The sequence below is a fragment of the Suillus subalutaceus genome (assembly GCF_016647625.1).
Source record: "Suillus subalutaceus strain FC151 chromosome Unknown DFJ58scaffold_56, whole genome shotgun sequence".
NCBI lineage: Eukaryota > Fungi > Basidiomycota > Agaricomycetes > Boletales > Suillaceae > Suillus > Suillus subalutaceus.
Genome location: NW_024540305.1, coordinates 216,504 through 242,645, shown reverse-complemented (window position 1 = coordinate 242,645; position 26,142 = coordinate 216,504). Strand labels below are relative to the sequence as shown.

At 48.9% G+C, this 26,142-nt stretch overlaps 8 protein-coding genes across 8 annotated transcripts; 6 read left to right on the top strand and 2 right to left on the bottom strand.

The window, feature by feature from the left end:
• Window positions 1-81: 81 nt before the first annotated feature.
• DFJ58DRAFT_789622 (glycoside hydrolase family 5 protein) lies at window positions 82-3,209 on the top strand. The gene is made up of 5 exons (XM_041390229.1): window positions 82-510; window positions 564-663; window positions 714-962; window positions 986-2,837; window positions 2,859-3,209. The coding sequence occupies exons 1-5, from the start codon at window positions 206-208 to the stop codon at window positions 2,978-2,980; spliced, it is 2,628 nt and encodes an 875-aa protein (XP_041243708.1). The 5' UTR covers window positions 82-205; the 3' UTR covers window positions 2,981-3,209.
• A 3,423-nt stretch (window positions 3,210-6,632) lies between these two features.
• DFJ58DRAFT_394525 (uncharacterized protein) lies at window positions 6,633-8,252 on the top strand. Its single transcript, XM_041380184.1, has 10 exons — window positions 6,633-6,819; window positions 6,885-6,917; window positions 6,970-6,989; window positions 7,044-7,058; window positions 7,115-7,153; window positions 7,214-7,246; window positions 7,360-7,402; window positions 7,574-7,633; window positions 7,683-7,817; window positions 7,876-8,252. Exons 1-10 carry the CDS (start codon window positions 6,699-6,701, stop codon window positions 8,118-8,120), a joined length of 744 nt encoding a protein of 247 aa, XP_041243707.1. The 5' UTR covers window positions 6,633-6,698; the 3' UTR covers window positions 8,121-8,252.
• Window positions 8,253-9,206: 954 nt separating this feature from the next.
• Window positions 9,207-10,571, top strand: DFJ58DRAFT_394508 (dihydroorotase). Its single transcript, XM_041380183.1, has 2 exons — window positions 9,207-9,390; window positions 9,444-10,571. The coding sequence occupies exons 1-2, from the start codon at window positions 9,253-9,255 to the stop codon at window positions 10,380-10,382; spliced, it is 1,077 nt and encodes a 358-aa protein (XP_041243706.1). The 5' UTR covers window positions 9,207-9,252; the 3' UTR covers window positions 10,383-10,571.
• Window positions 10,572-11,038: 467 nt separating this feature from the next.
• DFJ58DRAFT_789617 (RNA pol II accessory factor, Cdc73 family-domain-containing protein) lies at window positions 11,039-12,894 on the bottom strand. The gene is made up of 7 exons (XM_041390228.1): window positions 12,451-12,894; window positions 12,177-12,400; window positions 12,009-12,129; window positions 11,872-11,959; window positions 11,529-11,815; window positions 11,397-11,473; window positions 11,039-11,345 (listed from the first exon to the last, which is right to left on the bottom strand). The coding sequence occupies exons 1-7, from the start codon at window positions 12,839-12,841 to the stop codon at window positions 11,241-11,243; spliced, it is 1,293 nt and encodes a 430-aa protein (XP_041243705.1). The 5' UTR covers window positions 12,842-12,894; the 3' UTR covers window positions 11,039-11,240.
• Window positions 12,895-12,961: 67 nt separating this feature from the next.
• On the top strand, window positions 12,962-14,176 carry DFJ58DRAFT_684394 (optic atrophy 3 protein-domain-containing protein). Its single transcript, XM_041383277.1, has 4 exons — window positions 12,962-13,295; window positions 13,352-13,398; window positions 13,450-13,575; window positions 13,626-14,176. The coding sequence occupies exons 1-4, from the start codon at window positions 13,260-13,262 to the stop codon at window positions 13,981-13,983; spliced, it is 567 nt and encodes a 188-aa protein (XP_041243704.1). The 5' UTR covers window positions 12,962-13,259; the 3' UTR covers window positions 13,984-14,176.
• Window positions 14,177-14,516: 340 nt separating this feature from the next.
• On the top strand, window positions 14,517-16,783 carry DFJ58DRAFT_745930 (uncharacterized protein). Its single transcript, XM_041387420.1, has 6 exons — window positions 14,517-15,022; window positions 15,079-15,473; window positions 15,528-15,850; window positions 15,903-16,361; window positions 16,422-16,520; window positions 16,575-16,783. The coding sequence occupies exons 1-6, from the start codon at window positions 15,015-15,017 to the stop codon at window positions 16,743-16,745; spliced, it is 1,455 nt and encodes a 484-aa protein (XP_041243703.1). The 5' UTR covers window positions 14,517-15,014; the 3' UTR covers window positions 16,746-16,783.
• Window positions 16,784-17,068: 285 nt separating this feature from the next.
• DFJ58DRAFT_789611 (Methylthioribulose-1-phosphate dehydratase) lies at window positions 17,069-18,531 on the bottom strand. Its single transcript, XM_041390227.1, has 6 exons — window positions 18,443-18,531; window positions 18,285-18,373; window positions 17,954-18,234; window positions 17,671-17,856; window positions 17,584-17,618; window positions 17,069-17,534 (listed from the first exon to the last, which is right to left on the bottom strand). The coding sequence occupies exons 1-6, from the start codon at window positions 18,497-18,499 to the stop codon at window positions 17,463-17,465; spliced, it is 720 nt and encodes a 239-aa protein (XP_041243702.1). The 5' UTR covers window positions 18,500-18,531; the 3' UTR covers window positions 17,069-17,462.
• Window positions 18,532-18,604: 73 nt separating this feature from the next.
• Window positions 18,605-20,260, top strand: DFJ58DRAFT_914230 (uncharacterized protein). The gene is made up of 5 exons (XM_041395371.1): window positions 18,605-19,164; window positions 19,214-19,289; window positions 19,345-19,496; window positions 19,547-19,982; window positions 20,043-20,260. The coding sequence occupies exons 1-5, from the start codon at window positions 18,820-18,822 to the stop codon at window positions 20,225-20,227; spliced, it is 1,194 nt and encodes a 397-aa protein (XP_041243701.1). The 5' UTR covers window positions 18,605-18,819; the 3' UTR covers window positions 20,228-20,260.
• Window positions 20,261-26,142: the final 5,882 nt, after the last annotated feature.

Genomic DNA, 26,142 nt, shown 5'->3' with positions numbered 1-26,142 from the left:
GAGCAGCTATTACCATAAGTGGTGATGCCGGCGGTAGTTTATATTAAGGAATTGTGTCTTTGTTTCTCGTATGGTACGATGATTGCAGGTGGCACTTCTCCACAGCTCTTTACCACACCAGTACGACCACTACGCTTGGGACGACAGCGAAATTGCTAGAAAAAATAAGGACTTCGGATTTAATAAATTTTCTGCCGTCACAGCTATGCCTCGTGTGCCATCTGGGGACGCCTCATTTATCCATACGCTCGATGGTAAATTCGTTGACAACGCTGGTCGTACCCTTCTGCTGCGTGGCGTGAACCTGTCTGGCTCCTCCAAGGCACCCGTGAACCAGCCTTCCCAGGTCCTAGATGGATTTTGGGAAGAAGCAAAGGTTGGCGGCGAGAGCTTCATAGGCCGACCGCTAAAGCTGGATGACGCGGACGAGCACCTCGCCCGCCTGCGGGGTTGGGGTTTCAATATGTTGCGCTTTCCTGTAACTTGGGAAGCCTTAGAGCATGAAGGACCGTGAGTGCTTAATCAACGTGGTTTCCAACCTGTGATGACAGTGGTCTCACCAGGGGGAAATATGATCATGATTTTATGGATTATACAATAGAGATACTGCGGAAATGCAAAGCACACGGGTTCAAAGTTTATTTGAATCCTCACCAAGATATCGTAGGCTTCCTCACAAAAAACATTGCTACGTTCTTTAACCTGCCATTCAGTGGTCTCGTTTTTCAGGCGGTTCCGGAGCGCCTTATTGGACACTCGCTGCATGCGGTTTTGATCCATGTGCATTCAGTGCCACCCAAGCAGCTATCATTCATTGCGAGTATCCCATTCCTGCGTCCCGCAACCCCGCAGAAATGCCTGCCATGATATGGTCAACAAACTACGGCAGACTCGTCTCACAAACCATGTTCGCGCTCTTTTTCGGCGGCTCAACGTTCGCGCCAAAATGCATCATTGATGGGGTCAACATTCAGGAATACCTCAGACGCACTTCGCAAACGCTTTTGCAAAGTTAGCAGAGCGAGTGGCAGCAGCCGGGGACCTTCTTGACGAAGTTGTCATCGGTTGGGACAGCATGAACGAGCCAGCAGAAGGGCTCATTTCATGGGATGACCTCAATGCATATCCGCAGCAACAAGGTTCCACTCTTAAGAAGGGCACTGTTCCGTCCCCGGTGCAGAGCTTCCGTCTCGGTATGGGCCAGGTCCAGACTCTTGACAACTACTCCTTCGGCTCCATGGGTCCAAAGCGTGATGGCAGTGTCACCATCGACCCCAACGGTGTCAAGGCATGGTCTGATCCCTCAACAGAGCCAGGAAACATTCATCCGCGTTGGGGCTGGAGACGTGACCCTGGTTGGACGCTCGGCAAATGTATATGGGCTTTGCACAATGTATGGGATGTGGAGAGTGGATACGTTCTGCAGCCCGACTATTTCGCACATATACCAGGAACAAACGAACCCGCCCATTTTCTGCGCGCCTTCTTCCTTCCCCAATATACCCTTTACCTGAAAGCAATTAGAGCGCACCACCCACAAGCCATCGCGTTCGTGCAGCCGCCCGTGTTTGCACAGCCTCCTCCGATACCTGAGGAGCTGTTGCAGGGTAGGGCATGCTATTCAACGCATTATTACGATGGCCTAACTCTCGTTACACGCCACTGGAATTGGTTTAACGCTGATGCCCTCGGTCTCATACGGGGAAAATATTCAACGCAGATACAAGCTCTACGGATAGGTGAACGCGCCATACGGAACAGCCTTCAAACCCAGCTCGGCTATCTCAAGGCAGACGCGACGCAACTAGGCGCGCTTCCACCCACCGGTCCGGCGCGATACCCAACTATAATCGGAGAGATCGGAACACCTTTCGATATGGATGCCAAGCGCTCGTATGGATATACTGATGGTGGCAAGTACAAGGGTGACTACTCACGGCAAGAGCGTGCACTTGATGCAAGTTTAAACGCGGCGGATGGCGAGAACTGCCTGAACTGGACAGTGTGGACATACTGCTCCGATAGTTCGCACCCGTGGGGAGATGGGTGGAATATGGAGGATCTCAGCTTATGGTGTAACGATGACATGCGTGCAGGAGAAACGGAAAGGGTTTCAGCCCTGCAGATACCTTCCAAATTTTCAATGGGTTCATTAGCGCCAGCACAAGCGTCGACTTTCACGATATCAACTCTTCCAACGTATTCTTCACCTTACGCCAGCTCTAGCGTCGGAGAAGGCGAACCTGTGCAGTACGAACCCGCCTCTCTCCTATCGTTCCTCACAAACGGCGCTCGTGCCGTACGCGCTTTCTGTCGCCCATGGCCAATCGCGGTCGTTGGTACTCCTACGAACATCCAATTCGACATATCCAAAGCGACCTTCCATCTTACCCTCAAGGTCAACGCAGAAGATATACCTGTTGACGATGACGATGACCTAGTACCAGGAAAGAAAGGATTGTGCAAGGATAGTTTCTTGCCCACTGAAATTTTCTTGCCTCTCGTCCATTTCGCCTCGGACACTTGCTTAGGCAAAACTCTTGGTTTTAACGCCCAGGACCAGATCGATGATTCCATGGATGTCGGGCAAGAAGGGAGCAGTCGCAGTACATCAGGAACGACAACACCTCGCGTGTATGGATCATCCACGCTCACCCTTCCTGTGACTTCTCAAACGGCGTTGTCGCCAGTCATATTCAAGGACGACTGGTACGATATCGCTGTCACTGCATCCGAGGGCCGAGTAGAGCTTCTCGCGTCGGAGCAGAAGCTTCTCTGGTTTTACACCGTGCCAACGGACGAGAAGGAGGGCAAGGAGCTGATGATAGAGGTGCGCCGTTCGTCGGGTGCCATCAAAGCCAGTGCACTCGGGCTCGGGTATACCACTGAGAGTAGAGCGAGAGATGGGTGCGTCGGATGGTTGGAGGAGGCAGGGTTACTGGGCGAAGGGTGGTGCCCTGAGGGATGTTCAATTATGTGAATTGTCGGTGACCTACTATCTTATGTTTTCTTTCTTTCTCGAGACATCTAATGGGAGCGGTCAAGTACATTATTTGTAGGAGATAATCAAATATACCTCTCGACCGCCTCTTGTACGATAGAATTCATACTATGCTATTTTATTTTATCTTGGATGCAGGTTAGCAATTCAGCTGAGCTAACTTTCAGGCATGACATGCATCTTGGATCCACGTACGATTTGATGAAAAATGCCAGTGGAGTAGTACCATGGCTTAGTCAGCCACTTCAGTGTCGGTCGTAGTGCTCTCAACCACTAGTTCTTACCTTGCTCGCGACGCGCAGGCACACAATCACGGATACACCGCTCCACCAGGCCAGGCGAAACCTTAATTTTCACACGAGAATGCGGACTCCAAGTTCTCATTCGAAAATGAAATTCCACTGATAAACAAAAATCCGCCTCTGGAGTCTGGAGTCTGGTTGTCACAATTCACGACCCACAACTGCCAGTGGCAGCCTTGCACTGCGCATCGTGGCCCGCTGTGCAACACCGTGATCTTCAATATTACCTCTGGTGGAGCTCCGAGTTGCCGTCGATTATCTTCGGCGCGAGACCGCTGCCAGTAGGTAGTGCTGAGTACAACTTGTTAATACAGGCAAATCTGTTGTGTCCTGCCTCATTTTCACTGCAAGGATTTACACGTAATGTTTAGATATCGGGATTCAAGGCGGACAATGTCTACCTGATCTGAGCCCTAGGTAGACAATAGCTCGAGGCTCACCGGCACCACTGGCAGCCAGCCATGCATCTTGGAGTAATTCCACTCACGACCTTTTACCAACGTCAACCTTGACCTGCATCATCTCAGCGTTCGGTCCATTGACTACGTCGACGAGACACAATGGACTTTTAGTCGACCCTTATTCGAGGTTCGCTTTTGACATGGCCTCCCTAATTGGCACGATAAATTCAACCAAGCCAATATTATTCGCGTACCAGAGTCTCGCGAAGCTGGAGATGTGCGTGGCGGATGGACTAAAGCATACCGTGAAGATATTCTTGCATCGCAGGATGAGGCCTACCAGGACATGGCACGCGAATCGATGGAGATCTAGCATCTTGAGCAAGAAGTGTCCCGAGACTCCAGCACTCTGTACATCATGCCAATACTTTTGGACGCCAAAGTGTATTTCAGATTAGTGATCGCTTTGGCCGTAAATTCTCGACGATAACCTTGACTTTTCAGCTACTTTCATATATCGATAGACCAGATATCGATTTCAGTTTTTTCCTCTTACCGCTTCTATTTACTTCTGGAGCTGGACAAACAAACGGGTCCTGATACCTTGGTTGGGCGAAATACCCTTGAATGGCAAGGGCGCTCTGCCTGGACAGTCTGCGATTGAAGGCGAGAGCCCGATTATGCTGCGGAACGCTTGAGGTATCAGTTGTCTGAGCTCAGATACACCGCTTTTACTTTCCAGTCCCCTCGGTTTTCATTCGTTCGGTCCAAATGATGGATACATGTATATATGTATCTCGATTGGTACTTTACTCTGACGGTCGTGCTTAGCAGGATTGGCTCCTATTGCAAGGACGCAAACCCGACGCACGGTTCGCAGTCGTACGGGCGGAACGCTATGATGGCGCGGCTCCGATCGACGTATGTATGGATGCAATTTCAGAATATCGTGGTTGATGTCTCATTAATAATTAGCCGAATCTCTAAGTCTATACTCCCCGGCGCCCGCTCAGCACACCCATCTCCTTTCCATGCTCATTTGCGATAGAGGCATACAATCGAACCACGAGTCCGCGCGATTCATTCCCATTCCTTCTCCGTGGCCCGGATAGATGAAGACGCATATGAGCACCAATGAGCTACAGTCATCTGGGCTTCACACTTCTCGGTCACTTCTTCATCGCCTATGTGCTCAGACAGCGGAACTCCGCAAACCCCGGATAATTTCACCTTGCCACTTGGTACAAGTGTGGTTGGGCGGTTCACTGACTTCCAGTAGTGATCCAAGAAATAAGTTTGTCCAAATAAACCTCGTTTTAAATATACTTTGAAACAACATAACTAAAATCAATATAACGACGGATCCTCGACTAATATCTCCTCTATGCAGAACACTCGGTAAGCATTTCCCTACACAGTACTGCTAGTACCAACACCATCTTCGGGGTGTTCTTGTTGCACTTGCATAAATAGAGGAGTTCTGTATGAAATCATGTAGTCATCGATCTAATGTTACACGGGTCTCAAGGCAACAAGCATGTGTACTCTCTCGGCCCTGAGGCTTACCAACTACTCTTATAGAACAACGTCCCACTTATGCCTCGAGTTGTCAATTATTTATACAATATATATATTATATCTTAGGTTGCGCTGTCCTACTATCCGTTTAGTCCAAGTACTACAGCTGCCCATAATTAATCAAGAAGGAACGACCGTCCTCCTTCTATATGATCTGACTACTAGCCTACTGGCCTAGGGGAGACTCACAGCTGCCCTGGATTGCTTCGTATTCAACCTATTCAGCCTCCATAATTAAAAGACTTTTTACCATAGATATGTACAAATCACTCTCCGTTCCCCAGTGCTACCCAACGTTGGGTACATTAATATGTCAACGTTCACATCTTCCAATATCCAGAACGTTCCTAGGCTAACCGGCACCCTGTCTTACAGCTATCTTCATATCAATAGACCAGAATTTGAAAAATTTAAAGTGCTTAGCCGCTTTTAGTTACTAATAGCATACGTAGTACCACCATCACCATGTGCAGCTGGTCGCAGATGTGCGCACGCCGTGATTCCAAGGTCTTGTTACAGCATTTGTACCGCCCTGCACAAGCCCCACAAGCAAGGTTAACGACTTACCGTCTAGCATGAAGGTTAACAGTTTCCAATTATTTATGTAATAGGGAGGCTCATCCAATTAGTACGTGGGTGTAAACAAACCAAAATACGCGTTCAATGTTGGCGCTAACCTCTGCTAACAAGTCACCTCTTTCGCAGCTTGAGTGCCAAATTCAAATATTACATTCAAAAGCAACGCTACAATACTTTCTAAGCCAGGTGGGTCGCACCAGCTACCATTGGCATCCGGGTGGAGGTGGGCAATAAGTTCACAATAGTCTTTCACTGATAGCCATAAGTTCACACATTTGCACGCACGGAGAATATTGGCTTTGAAGGGTGTCTCGGCACCCGTCGCAGCAAGTCTTCGGCAGACAGCTACGATAGAGGCTGCAAGCCTATTACTATTTACTAGGGTACTGGCCACAAAATAAAATGGCGGAATAAAATAAGAATTGAGTGGGGCTATTAAATGTCCTTGTTCTAGTTGAGTACTAGTACTTGGGCATTGTTCAAACGTTCAAACCTGTGTTAGATCAATATGAATCAATAATTATGTAGTACATAGTATCATTGATGGGCCGAGGCTGGACCTGGCTATGCCGGGAACACCTCGAAGTTCGCACTGGCACGTTGCCAAAGTCATGAACAATTCTCTGATCGATCCTTTAATTATGGTGTTCAAACGTTCCGCGCGAGTCACTTGTTTGCAATTTCACTAACCACTTTTACCTTGACCCCCTACAGGACCCACATTGTCTTTGTACTGGAATTCACTAACAAACTTCGATCAATCAAATATCATTTTTCAAAACTCACTTTGGCGATGTAAGCGCTGGATTGTGTATATCAAGCACGGATGCGATCGTTATGCGCCCACCAAGTTCCCCCGCTTATTCACTCTCATCCTCTAATAGTATGACTCTAGTCACGAATGATCCCAGTTGGTGGCCATCCATTGATGCAAGTATTATTTTCAGCTATTTTACAGGTTCGTGGAGAGTCAGCCACATGATGACGTTGGTGATTCGATTAACCTTGGCTGCGGTTTTGCAGTTGCTGCCTCTGTCGGGGTAATGTACGATTGGGGTGAGCAAGATTAAGTATGAAAAGACCATTGATATCCTTATGGTATTCTCAGCGCTTACGTTTGAACAAGAGGTACGTCGATCCGTTATTGGGGCAGCCAGCTCAGCGCTTAGAATTGTGTTATAGGTTGAACTGATCTGGGTGAGCGGACTCCCACATCAAAAGAATGACATGAAAATACAACTTGTTCACGGCAGAGGCAACGCTGGTCGCCGATGACCATTCTGTATCTCATTGTATGTAGCTTGTGTTTTTAAGCGTGGTTAGCAAGTTGTATTGACGTGAACATATCCTAGGTACGATATATTGGAATAGGATATTCTGTGTACGTTTCGACATCTAAGCCATTGATCTTGCGTTCATTGCTCATCTCTCACAATCAGGATCAATATATTTGGTATGTCTCCTCGCATAGACTCTGTTTCTTTCTTGTGACAGGCAGCATACAGCCAGTGTTCCAACAATTTTGACCACAGATGCAGTGAGTATTCCACACCAATGCTTTCCATTCCCGTCCGAACAACTGAACTACCATGTAGGGGTGAGTGAGATTCTCGAACAGCTCGTTGATTCAACATAACGACTCCCACAGTTGTGAGTTTGTTTCGAGCCTGTGATCCTCCAAGGCTGATAACTCATGTTGCTGGATTCGTCAGGCCTTATCATGTATGACGCTGTTGATTGGATGGGTGACGTTGTGGATGCAATACTGGGCGGTGAGCTATGCACTTCAGTGATATTGACTTGACTGAAACATTTTGCAAGTCATCATGATCGCTCGGCTACATGCCATGTATCAGAGATCCAGAAAGGTGCTGATATTTCTCGTCGTCATCTTTCTGGCCAGCAGAATTGCCAGCGCAGTGATGCTCGCAATACAGATGATGCAGATTTCAGGGGGTAAGCTTTAATAATGTATGCAATGTTTAAGTGCATCAGGCTCATTGCAAAATACCAGAGGAATACATTCTCTCCGGCACCTATCAGTGCACGATTAGCTACGCGGGAGATTCTCAATTTCTGCAGTCCATGACTTGGATACTTGGCACTGTATGGGAGGTCCTTGTACTGTGTCTCGCAGTCTGGATTGCTGTAAAGCACTTCCGTGAACTGCGACGACACTCAACAAGAGGTATCATCGGGGACTGTTTCACGGTGCCTAATGAAAACTCACGTGAGTTACTTTGCGAGGTGAGCTCATAATGTGAATGTGGCTCTCTTGTTCCGCTGAAGTTTCGCATGTGCTAGTTTTTTGGCTGTCTCTTGCTTCCAAATCGGTTTGTTCTCTCCGACGCTCTCAGCGGTATGCCGATCTGTCACTGACCTCTACATGTGGACATGATTCATCATCATTCCTCTAGGACATATATTCCCTGGATGCTCAGATTTATCTTGGCCTCTCTCTGATCTTCGAGGTCGCGCAGATGTTTGTGCTGGGACCACGCCTGATCCTCGGTATCCGAGAATATCACGCTGAGCTCGTGGCCAACTCTGATATAGTAACCGCTATGACTTCAATTGCTTTTCAGGAGCGCAACCATGTGTCAACCAGCAGCAGTGTGTAGAGCAGGATATGCTCGATATGATTGATTTGCGATGGGCGGGTAGTGTGCAGGGAGGGAGAATTTGGTTTTATTTATTACAGGTTTTGTTGTGGGACTTATTTATGTAAGTTGCGAAGTAGATATAGGTCATACAAGAGCTTTTGGCAAACTATGACTCGTGGAGATCTTTCCAATGTGAATAGCCTCGAGTGACTTTCCCATCGCGCCCTCATCAGTTTCTGCAGAATCAATCATGGCGCGAGCATGCATGAAACAGATGCCACCCTCGACGGATAGTGCTGGAAGGAAAGGATGAAAAGCAAAAATGAGAAGGTGGCAAGAGGATAATCCAGAGCGTGCGTCCGAGTCAGCGCTGCAGAGTCGACACAATTGACACCGAGTCGGCGGTTATTCGTGCTTTATAATATCTAAGAGAAATTGATGCAAGGCTACATTTTCTGGACGTTGGGCTACCTTCGATAGACTTCATTTTGCGAAGCACGATGATCGTTCCATACTTAGTTTCTGGGCCTAGCTGGACCGTTAATCGCAAGTGCAGGGTCTATCTCTTCCCAGAGTTCAATTTTGTCGTGACACAAGTTTAGTTAGTTGTATTTCGAACGTAGTTTACAAAAATCTACGACTGTGTACATATGTCGGCAATTTGTGCTCTAAAGTTCATTGATCGTAATTATGTCCGAAGGCGACCTCGGAACGGGCTGGAACGGACCGGATATAAGTAATACGAACTTGTATGCTCTCGGCTAGATAAAGCTCTCTCCATCGCGATCATGTCTACTACAAATTACGGAGACATTATAGAAGTAACCGCCCCTGCTGATTTTCATGTTCACCTCAGGGATGGTGAACTATCCAAGCTCGTTACACCCCACGTCCACAAGGGTGGTTTCTATCTTGCCTATGTCATGGTACGTGCTAATCATCTCAACTGATGGATCAACGGTCAATTTGACGATCACAGCCAAATCTGGTGCCCCCAATTACTACTACAGAGATGGCAATCGAATACAAGAAAAGATTGAAGGATTACTCGGGATCATCCAAAGTGGAGTTCCTGATGACACTCTATCTTTCCGACGCTCTCCACCCCAGCGATGTCAAAAATTGGAAGGCTGCGGGTGTCGTGGGCGTTAAATCATATCCCCGTGGCGTAACTACGAACTCGGACGAGGGAATCGAGAGTTATGATAAATACGACGAGCTATTCAAAGCGATGGAGGTGCACGGCATCGTGCTTAATCTTCACGGAGAAATTCCATCAGATCACTCCAAAAATATCTGCGTCCTCAACGCTGAGGAACGTTTCCTTCCAGTTCTCGCAAACCTAGCCAACAAATATCCTAAACTACGTATCGTTCTCGAACATGCGACGACTGCAGCTTCTGTCAATGCTGTCAAAGCCTGCGGTGATAATGTCGCATGCACAATCACGGCACACCACCTCTCCCTCACAGTTGATGACTGGGCAGGCCAATCTTTCCACTTCTGCAAACCTGTCGCCAAATTTCCAGATGATCGTCGCGCTCTTCAAGAAGCTATCAAATCCGGCAACAAGAAATTCTTCCTCGGCTCTGATTCTGCACCACATCCGAGCCTTTCAAAATCGACAGCAACAGCGACAAACGGGTGTGCAGCAGGGGTTTATACATCTCCTATCCTTCTCCCCCTCGTTGCACACCTCCTCGATTCGTTCGGAGCGATCGACAGGTTGGCTGATTTTACGAGTAACTTTGGGCGCGGATTTTATCAGATTCCGGCTGATTCAAACGCTCCGAAGGTTTTGGTCGAGAAAGTGCAGGGGGTGAGCGTGCAGGCTGAATATAGTAACGAGTGGAAAACAGTCGTGCCTTTCTGGGCAAACAAACAGATCGAGTGGCAGATTGTAAATGTCAAGGAATGATTGGGGGAGGAGACGAGAAGGAACGACTGTCTTCGTTCGTGCATGATCTTATTACGGGAGACTGGTTCTCGCGCACACTTTGATTCGAACCTGTACTTAGTATATAGCATACAAGAAGTCCACTCACCTTGTAACCCACATTTTCTTACTTGCAAACTCAGCTTGCAGCTGCGGGTTGGTACGCGCTAAAGGAGCTAATCTTTGCCACCGCCTTAAATTAGCCTATCAGTACTCTGCTCCCCACAGAGCAGACTGTCAATTGTTTGAGGTACCTTGCCTATGTGTATGATATCGATAGCAATGGAGTCGGAGTCTTCCACTTAGGCGTCTCATATCAAGTTCTGCCAGGCTAGAGCTAGTACGTCAACATGATTGTTTCAGAGCATATTGTCGTGGACTTGGACTATCAGAGACTCGCCGTGGTCCATAATATGGCCAGTTTGCATGGATGACTTTGATCAACATTGGGATGTTGCGTTAATTGCATCACCAATACTTGCAGTGCCAAGCAAGAGGGCGGTCCTCGAGAAAGAAAAATAAAGTCTCCCCTGACACACGCACACAAAAGTGAATGTGCACATGTAAACTCACAATACTGCGGATCTCGGTACCCGAGGGTACCGGAAAGTAGAGAGATTTTCACATTCTCTACGTTAGTTTACGATCGCCCACGGATTACCTGTTGGTCGTCGGCCCTTACACGCCACGCCGAGTACAAGAAATGTAATTCCGATACATAGGTGCAAGTCTCCGGTAAACCGAAGCTCAAAAAGGTATAAACCAGCGCAAAACAGGGAGCAAAGCTGATCCTTGTTTCAGTGACTCGCTGCCACCAATAAACGGATCGAGAGTAGAACATTATGACTTGATCAACCACGGCTTGTTGGCGATTGTCCAGTCATCGATGAGCTGCCAAAAATGCGCCACAACAGACTTATCAATGTGTCGTCTGTGAGGATCGATCTAGCACGATATTGTAAACCTGAATGAAAAGAGGGAGAGGCTAAGGCATACCTTCAGTTCCGTGACATTCCAGTCTTTGATCTTTGTGTTGGGCGGGTCATTTGCCCACGAGACGTATACGCCTTTTACTAGAGCAGCCCACGATCATCAGCGTTTAGGATTAGCTAAAGGAGAACCGCATACCGTGATGGAACAGAGCTCGGGGCTCACTCCACCGATACGGACGGAACTGCCATGCTTGGCCGGTGGTCATCACGCAGACAACACGTTCCCATGCATCAGCACCAAATTTCTGCAATGCATCAGTGCTATCAACAACAAAGTACCGTTGAATGTCCCCGCGAGACGTAGACGTAGGTTGTGAGGATGAAGAAGGCGGTACACGCCGCCTGTCAATGTGAATAACATCCTCAGCACGGGAGTTGCCTGCAGCTGCAGCACGTTCACGCGCCGCTGAGGAAGATTCAAATCTACGAGAGCAAGACATCATTTGGGAGAACTGCTTAGTTTGCAGAGCAGAACGTACAGTGATTCTTGAAGGAAACGCTTGACGTTATGCATAGTTATAAGGGCAGTCGGAGAAGAGGAAATCATGATGATAGGGTACTGATTTTCTGCAGCCAATTTAGAGTTTTGAGTAAGATATTTGAGATGAGGACCTACTAGCTTTGCGGGACTGCATGTGAGGACCGGCAGCTGGCGCAGGAGCTGGGATAGCCCCAGGTTTTGTCTCCTTGAGCTTCTTCAATTTTTCAGAGTATATAGCTCGTAAGGCAGAGAAGTTCTGGAACGCGGTTGGCGAAACAGATACGGGATAGGATTCAAACTTACATTTGGTTTTGTTCCTCGTAGAACGGTATTCCTGTCGCGCAGCTCAACTTCGTTCTGCTTGATCCGTTTTACAATTTCGACATCTTGTTGATCGGCAACGTAACGTCGCTTTGAGGGAGTGGTGGTGGTGTCTACAGCATGCGCTGCGCGCTTCGGGGTAATGAGGGGTATGGTGGCTGCACCGGGGTGAGTAGGTGTGCCTGGAGGTGTTGTCGACTCTGCTGCTGCAGGAAGCTCGATGTCAACTCCAGGTCGAGTTTACATGTCCACGCACCTGCAAGTGATACAATTCTCTTCAGGTCATTTACCTTGCCTTCCAGCCATTCGACAATGCTTTTCCTCTCCGTAACGCTCACGAAGCCCACTGCAAGACCACTGTCTCGAGCCTGTTTCATGTATTCTGCAGCAGGTGCATCGCGGAGGAGCCATGCTAAATATACGGCTTCGAGGGTAAAAAAGTCCGACGGTAAAGATGCAGAAGTTCCAGGCTTCGAATAGCGTGTTGTAGTTGATTTTGGAAGTGAAAGAGTTGGAGACAGAACGATGTGAGATGCAGCGAGAAGGGAAGCTGTCGGCTCAGAATTTGCGACATATGTTATCGGAGATTTGGTTTTGATTGCATGGCGTAGAGCCAATAGCGGGTCTGAGTCCATCGTTGAGCTCATTGTGTGTTAGTGAACAAGAAAGCACTGTCAATAACAAGTCAATAAGTACTTTTGAAACCCACAAGACCAACGTCGGTCCACAGCGCTAAAAGGGGCTTACATAATGGGATTGAGCGACCCCTCGATAGGCGGTCGGCAACTTGGACGGAGAGTGAGAACAAGCTTGGTTCGGCAATCCGCAACTGCCGACTGTTTCGAAAGGTGTGAGTTGCGCTGTCGTGCTCGTTGAAGACGTTTCGTCCTACTTGTTTTACATTTCTCCTGGTAGTCTATTGACAGTTTTCTCGGGTGTTGGTCCAGGTCCGACGGCTCTGAGCTGACGCGCGGACTCGGCATCGTGCTTGTAGACCAGTATCTTTGACATTTAACTTTGCACTGCTCTGGCTAGAAAGAATCTGGCTCCGTACCATACAGCGGCATGGCTACAGTCAAGCTTGCTACCCTTGTTATTCGAGTGAGTCCAGCCAAACACTTCTGCGTAAACTCGAGGTCTCAGTCCAGATGTGACAGACACTTGCGAAGCCCATCTCTTCGCAACTAAAGAACCAGGCAAAGCAGTATGTGCAATAGTTTAACTTTTGTTGATTTTGATTCTGAGATTTTTCTAGGCACGAAACCTTCCGTTCTATATGTATCTCCCTTGCTCAGAGGATGCATATGACCGAAGTTAAGTTGAGGACGAATATCCTCGGTGAACCGGCCAGGCAACATGTCAAGCCATTATCAGAAACGAGGTATGCATTGTGTCATTCTCATATCCGATTCTTTTTCATTCGCATCTCAGAGCAGTCGAAAACGGTGCCAACACATTAGCAGAAGGTTTCTTATTTTCAGTTGCCGCACTGTTAATAATAGGCGAAACATGGCGATCGTCTCGAAGTCAGTCTAAACAGCGAGATGACGTTAACGAACGGATCGAGGAGCTCTCTGCGAACGTCGCATCACTCACAGAGCGTCTGGAGAGAATCCAGGAAAGCTTGGGGGATGTCGAATCAGAACGTGCGCGGAATAATGAGCTGGCGAGGATTGTTGAGCGAGTGGTGGAGATCGGCCTTCGAGGAGGGTGGGCAGAGTTTGAGGATACACCATTGAAGGTCCCCAGGGTGGAGCTTGCGCCGACCTCATCGAGGGTACCACCCTGACATTGACCGTCCGTGAGTCAACTTCACGGCTAGAATACCTGTGCCCTCTTGATCTGTGTAGAGGTCGTCCGAGTTTTTGCTCGGACTTTGACCACTTGATTGTGCTGCTAATTCCAGCGGATGTGTCTCCGCATAGTCCTTGCCATATCCCTTTGCTATTTATATCCGAATAATGCAGCCCCTCTCAAAACTATCTGACGCAGGAAAAGGACTTGCTGCAGTGCATGACGGTAGTCATCTCAACACTGAAAGGCATAAGAATTATCCTTGGACCATGCGAGCTTTTAGAGAGGAATGATCGCGCATGGCATTATCCTCAAGACTGCGAACTTTGTCCATAAGTCTTCGGAGTGTACTCGAAGTTGATCATCGTTGTAGCTAGAGGACCTCGAGCTTCTGAGGCAAATGTATTAATCGGGGGTGGGCGCCTTACGCTGCTACGTTTCATTTCCCATGTCCTACCCACACCAGGTGCAAGAATCAGGCTTGTTCATCCAAGTGACAGAAATATGTAAAATATCCACCTACTGCGTCTCTGATTACATCCAATACTAGGAATGGCTGTCTTTGTAGGTCTGCCTAGTATAGAAGCGTGACGACCTGTCTTCCATAGTCACGGATATCGGCTATTCACTGCGCGTTGATTTCAGTTTGACCCGTCGAGCGTCTTGGACCATCCTATACTACGACCAATCCTCCTTCAACTATCAATATCTATAGAACTTTTATTCACCAACATACAGCTCGTAAAAATGATCCGGACTAGGGTTCTAAATTTATGAGGAATGTCACGACGTAATTCCTAGGAGAGGTTTTCCCTGTTCCGGGCCTGCCAGAATCACGGATATGAACCTACCAGACCCTCCCTTGCGCATGAACCCGCCAGACCATTCATGCGCATGAACCCACCACACCTGCTGTGGTCATGGAGCATGGATAAAAGCTTCGATCCTTTGTGTCCTATTCCACACTCTCGCAAAGGATAGCAATATTCTGCCACAGTCCGCTTCTCTTGCCACTGGAATGTAAAAATGTATAAGTAAGCTTAGTTACGTTTCGTAGACGAGTACATGAGCTTACCATGTATTCATCTAGATCGATGCTACAAAACCCGTCGTCTTCGCGGCTAGGGAAGATGCCTGATCCAGATCCAACGAGACTAGCTTTACAGTCATGTCTTGAGTACCTCGACGGGTTAGACCGTCGTATTCACGAGGAAATTCAGGAGACCCGCAGCTGCTTTTTAAAGCTTCTTGACAACTGCCAGTCAGATGTCACGATGGGGGATTCGGGCGGATATGAGAATACCGTCAAATTCCAAGCAGCATTCGATGATCTCAATGCTATTCTCGATTATGTTATTCCCGCGACGTTTGCGACATTGCGCGACCGCTTCTCTGGGTTACAGCCAGCACCCCATAGCACATCTTCCGGAGTCACGGGATGGTTGTCAGGGGGTACAAACACTCCCCTTGGTCAACCTCCTCAAGGTAAGTTCGCCATATTCACAGCCATTCCTTGAAACGCTTACCATGTACGACTAGGCCTATTGCCCGGCAGCACCTCCAGTTCTGCCAACTATGGGCCCGTTACTCAACCTTTCATACCTCAACCTCGGCGTAGCACGTACTCCGAGGTCTTCTCAGTAATCTATAACATGCGTGATATACGATGGCTGCCAGAGGATGCGTATCCTGTCGATCAAGATGAATTACAGGTCCCAGCAGATCTCATGGAGGTAAATGTTGAGCAAGCTACCTTCGCAGGCTTGCTGGAGGGCGATATTGACATCGAGGGGGCCGACGGCGATCCTGAAGACTCGACAGCATCCGTGTGCGATGCTCGAGCCGTTATCGAAGTTCCCAAGGTATGTTGTCATTAACCGACGTGATTATCATATTTTACTTACGTCCGTGTAGGATTTGTCAATCGACGACTTCTGCGTCCCATCGAAGGAACGTCTTGACATCGTACCCGGAGTAGTCGCTACGAGGGTCCGCCCCCGACGTGATGGATTCCCTCGTCAAGTATTTGATCCAAAGGATATTGCATGTCTCAGTTCTCCTACAGCACCTCTCAATGACGGGTGTATCAACGGTTGTGCTGCGCTTCTGTATTCCCAGTTAAAGATCTCGACTGTGGACTGCGCTATATTATCCACCTACGATCTTCCGCGCATCCGTTGGAATGCACGTGACGATAACATCTGGCGGAACACATCCTGGACTTGGTATTGGGAGAAAAATGTGTGGATCCTCCCAATCCATCGACCATCCAACGTCGGCCATTGGGTGATCTGTGTAATCTACTTTCAAACTAAAGAGCTCCACCTGTTTGACAGTCTTGCTGATCAGGAAGCTTGGGAACGCGATGTAAAGGTGTGTTCTTTGATTTTTTATACCAAGTGATAACCAAATGACCAAAATGTTTGTTTACAGGACATCATGAAATTGATCGAACGGTTCCTGACGATAGCACGTCAACGGCACAGCGGCGTTCAAATCGATCTCGAGGGTTGGCAAACTCGTGTGTTAAACGTAGGTTCTATGGCTCACACTAAGTAACATTGCTTGCTGACCTGGTTCAATAAGGTTAACCCATGCCAGAGCAACACTTATGATTGTGGCCTGTGGGTATTGGCAGCCATGATTGCTGTATTGCGCGGGCGGCATGTTACAGGCTTTCATGAGGAACAAATGTGTGACTTGCGGCATTATCTCTGTAATCTAGTCCTTTCCATACCCCCCACGAACGTAATGTGATGTATTACTATTCCATTGAATATATTGATTCTGCCCGAGTCCTTGAAGTTGCCTCCTCTCGACGAGCCTCTCCTCCGCCTCTTGAATCTTACTCTTGCATAGTATGCGACTTTGTTTAGTCTCGAATGTTTTGTTTGCAAAATACTCTCAATCTTGCAAACGTGACCGGACGTAATATTGGATTACTCCCCTTGGGTGGGTAATTCGTGTAATGCAGACCTTGCGATGCAGATCAATTTGGCAAGTCTTCCGTGCGGAAAGAAAGCATGCGTGATTGGAGGAACGATCACGCATTACATCCACTATGTACGTGAAAATTTGTGTACATCGTTAGCAGCCACCCTGAGTGACAGAATTCTTCACGGAACTATGATTCCGGGAAATGCAAGGATCTATGTAATCGGGCCGTGCTTCTCGTGCGTGCGATGCAGTCAAAAAGAAGTTGCTAAACGAAATAAACCCAAATAGAATAAAACCGCATTTCCTCAGGGTCATTTGGGTGTCCTGTACCCACCAGTATCGACGTCAATGCAAAGCATATCAACTTGAGTAATGGAAACACATCATGGCTACGCTTAGCAGACACTATATAATCGGGGGATCTGTTACATTCATATTCCGCAGTCAAGTCTGTGATTGTATCAGTGGTAAGGTGGGAATTGAAACGTTCGTTTCCGACACGTACGCAAGATAGAGCACAGGTCGAGCACTCAGCGCTCATTCATTGAGCACCGTCTGTAGACCAGCTAACTTCATTTTGACTCCTATTTCTAACAAGTAATCGAGACACTGATATGATTGAGCTTTTGGCCTGAATCTAAAATGTGTTGCGACTGACCTCTGTTTGGGTTTTTGCTTTCTGCCAATCGTCGCCTGATAGAAGAAGTTAACACGTAGAAACCGATATGATTGGCCGATGGCATACCCCACACATAAATACCGTGCCGCAAAACGAGAATACCAGCGGCCCTGGGATACTTCTCCATGGCCTCTTTCATGCTGTCCTTTAGGTCTTCTTCATTAGGCGTATTATCGATGATCGGGACCTCAAGGGTGTCAAGGTATGAAAGGGTTGGGCCATTTCCGCCAATTCGGACGCCCTTGATCATCTTTCCAAAGATCAATGAAGGAAGGGTGAAAAGCAAAAGCTCGATACCTCCTGTAAACAAGATCAGTATGAAATTTTCGTAGCATACTAGCCCGACTCACTTGATGAGAAATTTTGAACATCTTCTCTTTCTCCCAGAGTAGTGTTGCCATTACCGCGTTCTGAGAATGAGTGTGTATACACGAGCCAGCGTTACGAATCGTAAAAGCATTCCAGAAAAGCGGGGTGCATGCAGATTCTTTCAAGTTCAACTTGGGGCGACGAAGGAAAATCCTATCGGTATGTGGAGACGGTTCTGCCTGAGGATAAGGCAGGACGAATATATGCGAAGGCTCAATGCGCTCTTTTTGTACGCCTGAGGGGGCGATGTACACTTTATCGCTACCGGAAACTGATCAGCGCGTGTAAGGTGCAGTCGATAAGAAACGAACTGAGTACGAATACAGATACCCCCACCAGTACCGGTCACCCATCCTAATCTGTAGAAGGATGCGCATAGTTCTGATATAAGATTTGCAGGCTAATCATCGGGGATGCGATTCATGATCAGCATCATAGGTCGAATCAATATTTAACAGATACGGCTCACATGTAGAGGATCAGTGGACGTTACAAGAGCATCTTCTTGTTCTGTGCTTGCAGACATTGTATCAAGTTCGATTAGATGGCAATTGCCAATTGGGATCAAAGTCCGGCGATAACATAGTTGACCCTAACTAGGTAGCGGCGGCCCGGAGGCTATAGCGCCCACCACTTCACGGTTATGCTGTCCTATTCCGTATCTCCCTGTTCCGCATATGCATATTGTCCATGACGTTAACATCCAAGATATCGGCCCTCATCGCGTCTGGGTCGGTGAGATCTGTTTGGCTTTGTTATTTAACAAGGCGCCATCAATCGTTGAAGCTTGAAGCTTGCTGCTTGAAGTCTAGAATCCCCTACTTCGAAAGTTTTGACATTTATTAGATGTCTTACCTCGGAGAATGGCCAGACAGCGATCGGGATTCGGAGTCATCTTTTGCTGACTCCATCGATGATGACCACAATGGCATAGCCACGACGAGTCCAGTCGAAGAAAGTAGCTGGCACGACGAGTATACACCCCCCAAGAACAATAGAAAGTCCTCCACCATCTACTCTAAGGGCCCTGAAAGTGGCTCGGACAAGTCAATCTCTTCAAAAACACGCGATGAATTTCAGAAAATGTGTAAGAAGATCTACGGCGGTCCCATCTGCCTTGTCACGGGGATAAGTGACCCCATCGTTATGCAGATGGCGTATGTCATTCCACGAAGAACCAAAGGCAATATGGTATGCAGTTCTATGATCTATGAGATGCGTGACCCTAATGTTTCTTCAGTTAACGCTCTACGAATATTGCCTCGGCTTAGAGTTCAAAACTTTGCATGTTGACAGCAGGACAAACCTTTTTCCTCGTACGATACACCATGGCATCTTTTGTGACATTGTAGCACTGACGTTAGTCCACAGTCAACCCCTCTTGGCATACGCTTTTTGATAAAAAAACATGGCTTCTCCTGCCGGACGCAGCGACAATGAGAGACGTCCATAATCATGTCAAGGCAGTTATCGAATGGAGGCAAAGTCTCAACTCTAAAGTCATCATACCCCTCCGGTCACAGGTACTTGCGATCATGTCCCTCATGATATTGCTAAATTTAATTTTCTGCAGTGGCCATCCAATACCAAAACACAGTACAGTTTCATATCGATATCCTGCACAGCCTACTCGATCTCGCTCAAAAAGGATGGAGATTTTTTTACTTATCAACATCCTTTTTCCAACTTCCCGTTGCTCGAGTCTCACATCCTCCCTCCATATGCGGTGATAAATGCAGCTCAGAAGTTGAGCAGAAATCAGATCGATGGGATCGTTCGTGACCGTCATGCGGAACAGACAAAAGAGTTCGAGGAACTGAAACAGAGACTCACCCTCATGTGTGATACTTGGGATCTTTTCATGGGTGCCAAAGGCGTTGCGATGGCTTGGGGGAAGTCAGAAGTGGGGGATAAGTCAGAAGTGGTGGGTAATAGGAAGAGAAAACAGAGTGACTCGGGTCAGACAGACAGACATGGCACACGGTCCAAAACGCGTTCTGCACATGGTGGTACGCACCCGTCTAATCTACCCAGGGATATATCTCAGGATGACACTTAATACCCATCAGGCCATCGCAAACATGAACGGCCACCCGATTCAAGCGGGGCCACTCTCACTAAGCATGCAGTCTCACGTCTTGAAAAGCAGAAATCGGATGACTGGGAAGTTAGCATCAGACAATGGGTCGCAGAGTCGACCAGGGTCTCATCCTCAGTAGACCCGAATCTTCCGCTTGATTTTGCTCTTGCTTAGTAACATTTCTGCCCTTTTTTATCTCGATACCAGCGTCGTTCACTTACCTGTGCGACGGAGGAGTTTCCGCCTTCGAAAGCGCATGGAGTGATGATCTTTTTCAAGAGTGTCACAACGTTACTTCCAGTGCCCTGCTGGTCGCTCATCTCAGCTTCACCAACTTCCAGCCCAACTGCTTTCGGTTTTTTTTCTCGTTAGCTGACTCTCCCAATTCCATCATCATTGGAATCCTACACCGTACAAGTGGCTGCGCAATACTGTCGTCAATCCTATCAGCCTCGGCAGGCCCTCACCATAGCTGAAGCTATGCGAAGTTGCGAACCCTGCGTTCAATGATTGACTGACTGTCTTGGAATGTTTCGGAATGCTATCTACAATAAGTGGCTCCATGCGGTAATGTTGACCCCGTAGACGATGAAGCAGAGTTTTTGAGGCCCGCGTGGAGATAGCGGCGGTTGAAGGCAAGGCGGCGCATACGCATGCAAGCTTCAGATCCGTCCGCGAGAGACGGACAAAGGTTCATCCACGTCAGCAGTATGCTTCCGGCGCGACAATTGAGCTATCAAGGCGGGGAAATGCGCAGATTTGGTGGCTTGTGGTGCCGGAGCGACGCCCATAATGCTGGCCATCGACACAATAACCTATGTGATTACAGATGGTGTTATGGCTTCTGCATACGGACCCGAGTGACTGCGCCTGCGGGAAGCATCAATCAGTGGTTTCGGCCCTGAGATGTATCCTCCAGCAGCACCAAAACCTTTGCTGAACGTGCCCGATAATCAATTAATCACTTATCAGCGCGCGTAAGGTGCAGCCGACAAGAAAGGAACTGAGTACGAATACAAATACCCCCACTAGTACCGGTCGCACATCCCGATCTGTAGAAGGATGCACATGAGAGCTCTGATATAAGATTTGCAGACTGATCATCGACCGATTCGACGTCCAGCGATTAGTTGACCCTAACCCTACATGCATTAAACGATTTTAATCGGCTAAACTACGCTAAGTTCCAACTACGCTACTGTCAATAACTACAATACCGTGACGAGCCTTTGCACAGGAGCCTCATCCGAGGTTATCGATATCCCGAAGCATTCAACAACTATAGCGAGAGTTCATGTATGATAAAACCATACTGGTGCGTTCAACTAACCTTGTGGAATTTTGGTTACTTAAATAACCTCTGGCGCTAAGGTAACCTTACACAGCAACCCCGTCGTTGCCGGCAGTGCGGTCAAACAACTTGAGACAAGCGCTCGTCCTTTCAACTTGACTGCATTCAACCACCATCCAGCAAGCTGGAATAGCACTCCAATCGATTATCTATTCTATCTCAAACATCCTTTTTACGTTGCTATCTCCATTGCTCAATCTTTTCAGTGCCGCCCAGTCGAACTGTGAGCACGCTTACTGGGCAGGCTGATACCTAAGTATCGTTTCACGACTTCCTCCGGACTCGAAAGAACGAAGTTTCAGCTTAGACTTTGATTGTTCGATTAACGTCGTCGGCCGTCGTCCCCTCTGAGATAGCATGACATCGCCATTACGATTTCTGATTATACTGTTGAACCCAACTATGTAGTGCTTCCCTAACTTGTTTCATTCAAACTCACATTTTGTGTCGGATTCTATCATCAACCTCTGTCGATAAGTAACTCAGATCAATGTAAATATCTCCTTCCCTTATCAACTCTCTCGCTCTCTGACCTGACTGACAGTTCCTGGCGAGTTTCTAGCAATGGCCGAAGGTACTTGGGAGAAGCTGTGCCAGGTCGCTATCCTAGGTGCTGAATATGACTCCCCTGAACGACAGCCCCATCCGAAATGTTTGGAAGGGACCCGAGTGGATCTTCTCAAACTCATTGACGGATTATTGGACAAGCGAAAGAGGAGTCGAATCATTTGGCTGCATGGCACGGCAGGCGTCGGAAAGTCTGCTGTGGCTTTCACTGTAGCTGAGAGGATGAAAGGTCTGAAAATGACGAAAATCGAAACAAGGCTTGCGGGGACATTCTTTTTCTCGCGCAAGCACACGAACCGCAGCACGACCGGTCATTTCTTTGCAACTCTTGCCTACCAGCTTGCGACCAATTTTCCCAGCGTCCAGAAGGACGTGAATAGGGCTATCCGCGAGAATCCTGCGGTTCTAAATCCCAGCAAGTCTCTTGGTGACCAGATGAAGGCCTTATTTCACCGACCTCTCTGGCACCTGGAATCCAGGCTGCGCGAGTGTCCGCCTCCGGTGTTTGTTATCGATGCCCTCGATGAATGCAAACCTGAAACTGTCGCCGATCTCATCTCCCTCCTTAGTCAAGCTCTTCGTGATCCTGATCTTCCTGTGTTCCACATTCTACTCACGAGTCGCTTGGAAGAGCATATCCGTAAAGCCATTGAAAAAGAAGATATGCGTACACTGGTGTACGAGATACCGGTGAACACTTCTGGGGAGGGCGTTGTTGGCACCATTTCGTTAGACGGCGAAGATGTTGACAATGATATCTATATATTCTTGCAGCATTCCTTCACAGAGTTGGGCAGTCGCCATCCTGATTTCCCGCAGCCCACCACGGATAAGCTTACGCGGCTGGCGAACCGAGCTGGGAGACGTTTCATTGTGGCATCTACAATGATGAAGTTTATCGATGACGGATACGGTGACCCCCGGGATCGCCTTGCGCTCATGCTCGAACTGACTAATGAACTGCTACCTGAAACACAAGTGTACAAGTTATACGACTGTATCCTCGACACCTGTTCGAACCCTAGCCGGGCATACCAGCACTTGTCCATTGTTGCTGCCCTTGCAGACCCTCTGCCGATCTCACAGATCTCGAAGCTTCTTGGTCCTGTTCAAGGCAGTGATGTCGCAGCCGTACTGGTACAGCTACGGTCTTTCATGGATATTCCCGCCGAAAGCAGTCAACCCGTGAATATCTACCACTCATCCATTCGGGACTATGTTTCAGACTTCTCAAACTGCAGCCTCTTTGGATTACAACCCATCACAGCACCACATTCCCTGCTCGCTTATTCCTCTTTCCGCTTGATGATCCAAGACACTCCAGAAAGCACAGACCTCCTGAATGCGCTCTCAGCATTGAAGGAGTACAACCAAGCTACGCAAACCTATGACCCCAAGAGCTTGCAACGGTCATTAGCCTTCGTCGTTGAGCCACCGGAGCCACTGCATGTTCTTACGGGTTTGTTATGGCTTCGAGGAGTTCGCGGGTCGGGTTTGCGGTCCTGGCTAGAGACTTTGGACGGACGTACATGGCTGCAGACCCAAGATGGGGAAGACTATCTGCGGACCCAGAAAGGAGAAGACTGGTTGGAGACCCGGGGCGGGGGGCATTGGCTGCAGACCCACACGGGGGACACTTGGTTGCAAACTGAGAGAGGGAGAGGTTGGCTGCAGAGCAGGCCTGTGTGGCTGTGGACTCAGAGACGACGACAAGTTGCCGGAGACGCTGGTGAGCAAATGCCATTAGAGACTTTCGAACGGGCGAGACTCGCTGGAGACCATCAGCGGGCAAGGCTGGCTGGAGACATCGAGCGGGCGAGAATGGTTACAGACCCAGACCGGGGGGGAGTGGCTACAGACTCAGACTGGAGGAGAGTGGCTGCAGAGCCGACGCGGGGAAGAGTGGCTTCAGACCTCGAGCGGACAAGTGTGGTTGCAGCAGACTCCGAGTGGCCAAGAATGGCTACTGACCCAGAGGGGACGAGAGTGGCTGCAGACCCAGAGTGAAGAATGGCTGCAGACCCCGAGTTGCCAAAAATTGCTGCTGACCCATAGTGGCCGAGAATGGTTGCAGACCACGTTCGGGGAAGAGTGGCTGGAGAGACATGGGCCAGAGTGGCTGGACACCACGAGTGGGCGACACTGGCTGTACACTAGGAGCGGGGAAGAGTGGCTGGAGAAAATTGGGCCAGAATGGTTGGAGAAAATTGTGCTAGACTGGCTGGACACCGCGAGTGGGTGCCATTGGCTGGGCACCAAGAGTGGGCAAGAGTGGCTGGGGAGAAATGGGCCAGAGTGGCTGGACAGTAGGAGAAACTTGCTGTGCACCAAGGGCGGGCGAGAGTGTCTGGAGAGAAATGGGCCAGAATGGCTGGAGAAAAATGGGCTAGAGTGGCTGGACACCGACAGCGGGCGAGAGTGGCTGGACACTGACAGTGGGCGAAGGTGGCTGGACACCTAAAGTGGGCGAAGGTGGCTGGACACCAAGAGCGGGGGAGAATGGCTGAACACCAAGAGCGGGGGGGAGTGGCTGGACACCCACAGCGGGCGAGAATGGTTGGGTGCCGATAGCGGGCGAGTGTGGCTGTACACCAAGAGCGAGCAAGAGTGGTTGGGTGCCGATAGCGGGCGAGAGTGGCTGAACACAGAGAGCGGGCGAAAGTGGCTGGACACCGAGAGTGGGCAACAATGGATGGACCACCAATCGTTGGAGGATATACCGCGCACCTGGCTGCAGAACCCAAGTGGGCGGAAATGGCTGCAGACCCGAAATGGGCAGATATGGTTGCAGACTCAGGAGCAGTTACAGATTCGGGAGCGGTTGCAGACTTGGTGGTGGTGGTGGTGGTGGTGGATTCAGACTTGGTGGTGGTTGCAACGGATGATTTTCATTCCACAGAGCGGCCCACGAGTGATCATCAATATAGACGATTCGCTGGAAACTCTGAGTGGGCAAGACTGGCTGCGTTCCCAGAGTGGGAGGGAGTGGCTGGAGATGCAGGGCGGGAGGGAGTGGCTGAAGACGCAGCGCGGGATGGAGTGGCTGGAGACGCAGCGCGGGATGGAGTGGCTGGAGACGCAAGGTGGGAGGGAGTGGCTGAGGACCCAGAGCGGAGGGGAATTGCTGAAGGAGCGCGACCGCCTGCAGACCCCAAATGAACTGCAGACTCCGATCGGACATACATGGCTGCGCACCTTTCACGGGCGAGAGTGGTTGATGACCCAGAGTGGACGAGAGTGGTTACTGACCCAGAGCGCGCAAGAGTGGCTCCTAACCCCAGGAGGGCAAGAATGGCTGCATTCTCTAGGTGGACGAGGGTGGCTGCGCACCCCAGGTGGGCTGCAGACTGAACATGGCCAAGAATGGCTACAGACAAAGAGTGGGCAAGAGTGGCTGCAGACCATGGGCGGACGAAAGTGGCTGCAGACCATGGGTGGACGAGAGTGGCTGCAGACCCATAGTGGACGAGGGTGGCTTAAGACATCGCATGGACAAGCATGGCAGTCGACCCATGCGACATCTGTCTGGGTGACGATGGAAGACTTCTCGAACACGTTGGAAACAATCAGCGAGTACGCAATCATCCCACAATTGCATTTACTTCCAGCTTTTCAAGCAATCCAGGAGTTTAAGAGCTTATCAGATTTCTTAATGTTCCCGGCGTTCCTGGCGTTAAGACCCCAGGATCATTCCACCTCTGCATCCCTACAGGATTGTCCAGACATCGACGTCGTCCATGTTATGACCGCATTCGCGATTTTCGCAACCGAAGCACGGGAGCGAAGTCAATCATCTTCTGACGCCCTGAAGTACGCATACCAAAACTGGGTCGTCCATCTCTAGCGAGTTCCAAGTCTAACAGACAACACGCTCAACTGTGTATTCAAGGTCTTCTGGGATCGCCACCTCCTCTCCTGGCTTGAAAGGCAGTGGTGCTTGAAGGGCTTGCGGTTTTGCCTCCTTGCATTATCCGAAGGGCAGAAACTTGCACAAGTGCGTTCTCAATGAATTAAATGTACTCAGCACCTGACCTGCGCATAAAGGAACGTCTCATTGAAGCTACAGGGTCATCTCGGTCCCAGGTCCGAAACTGTTGATTTTATCACTAGATGTCATGCTGTCTTGTTATCTTGCATTGATATTTCCCTTTAGCCTACTGATGTAACTCAG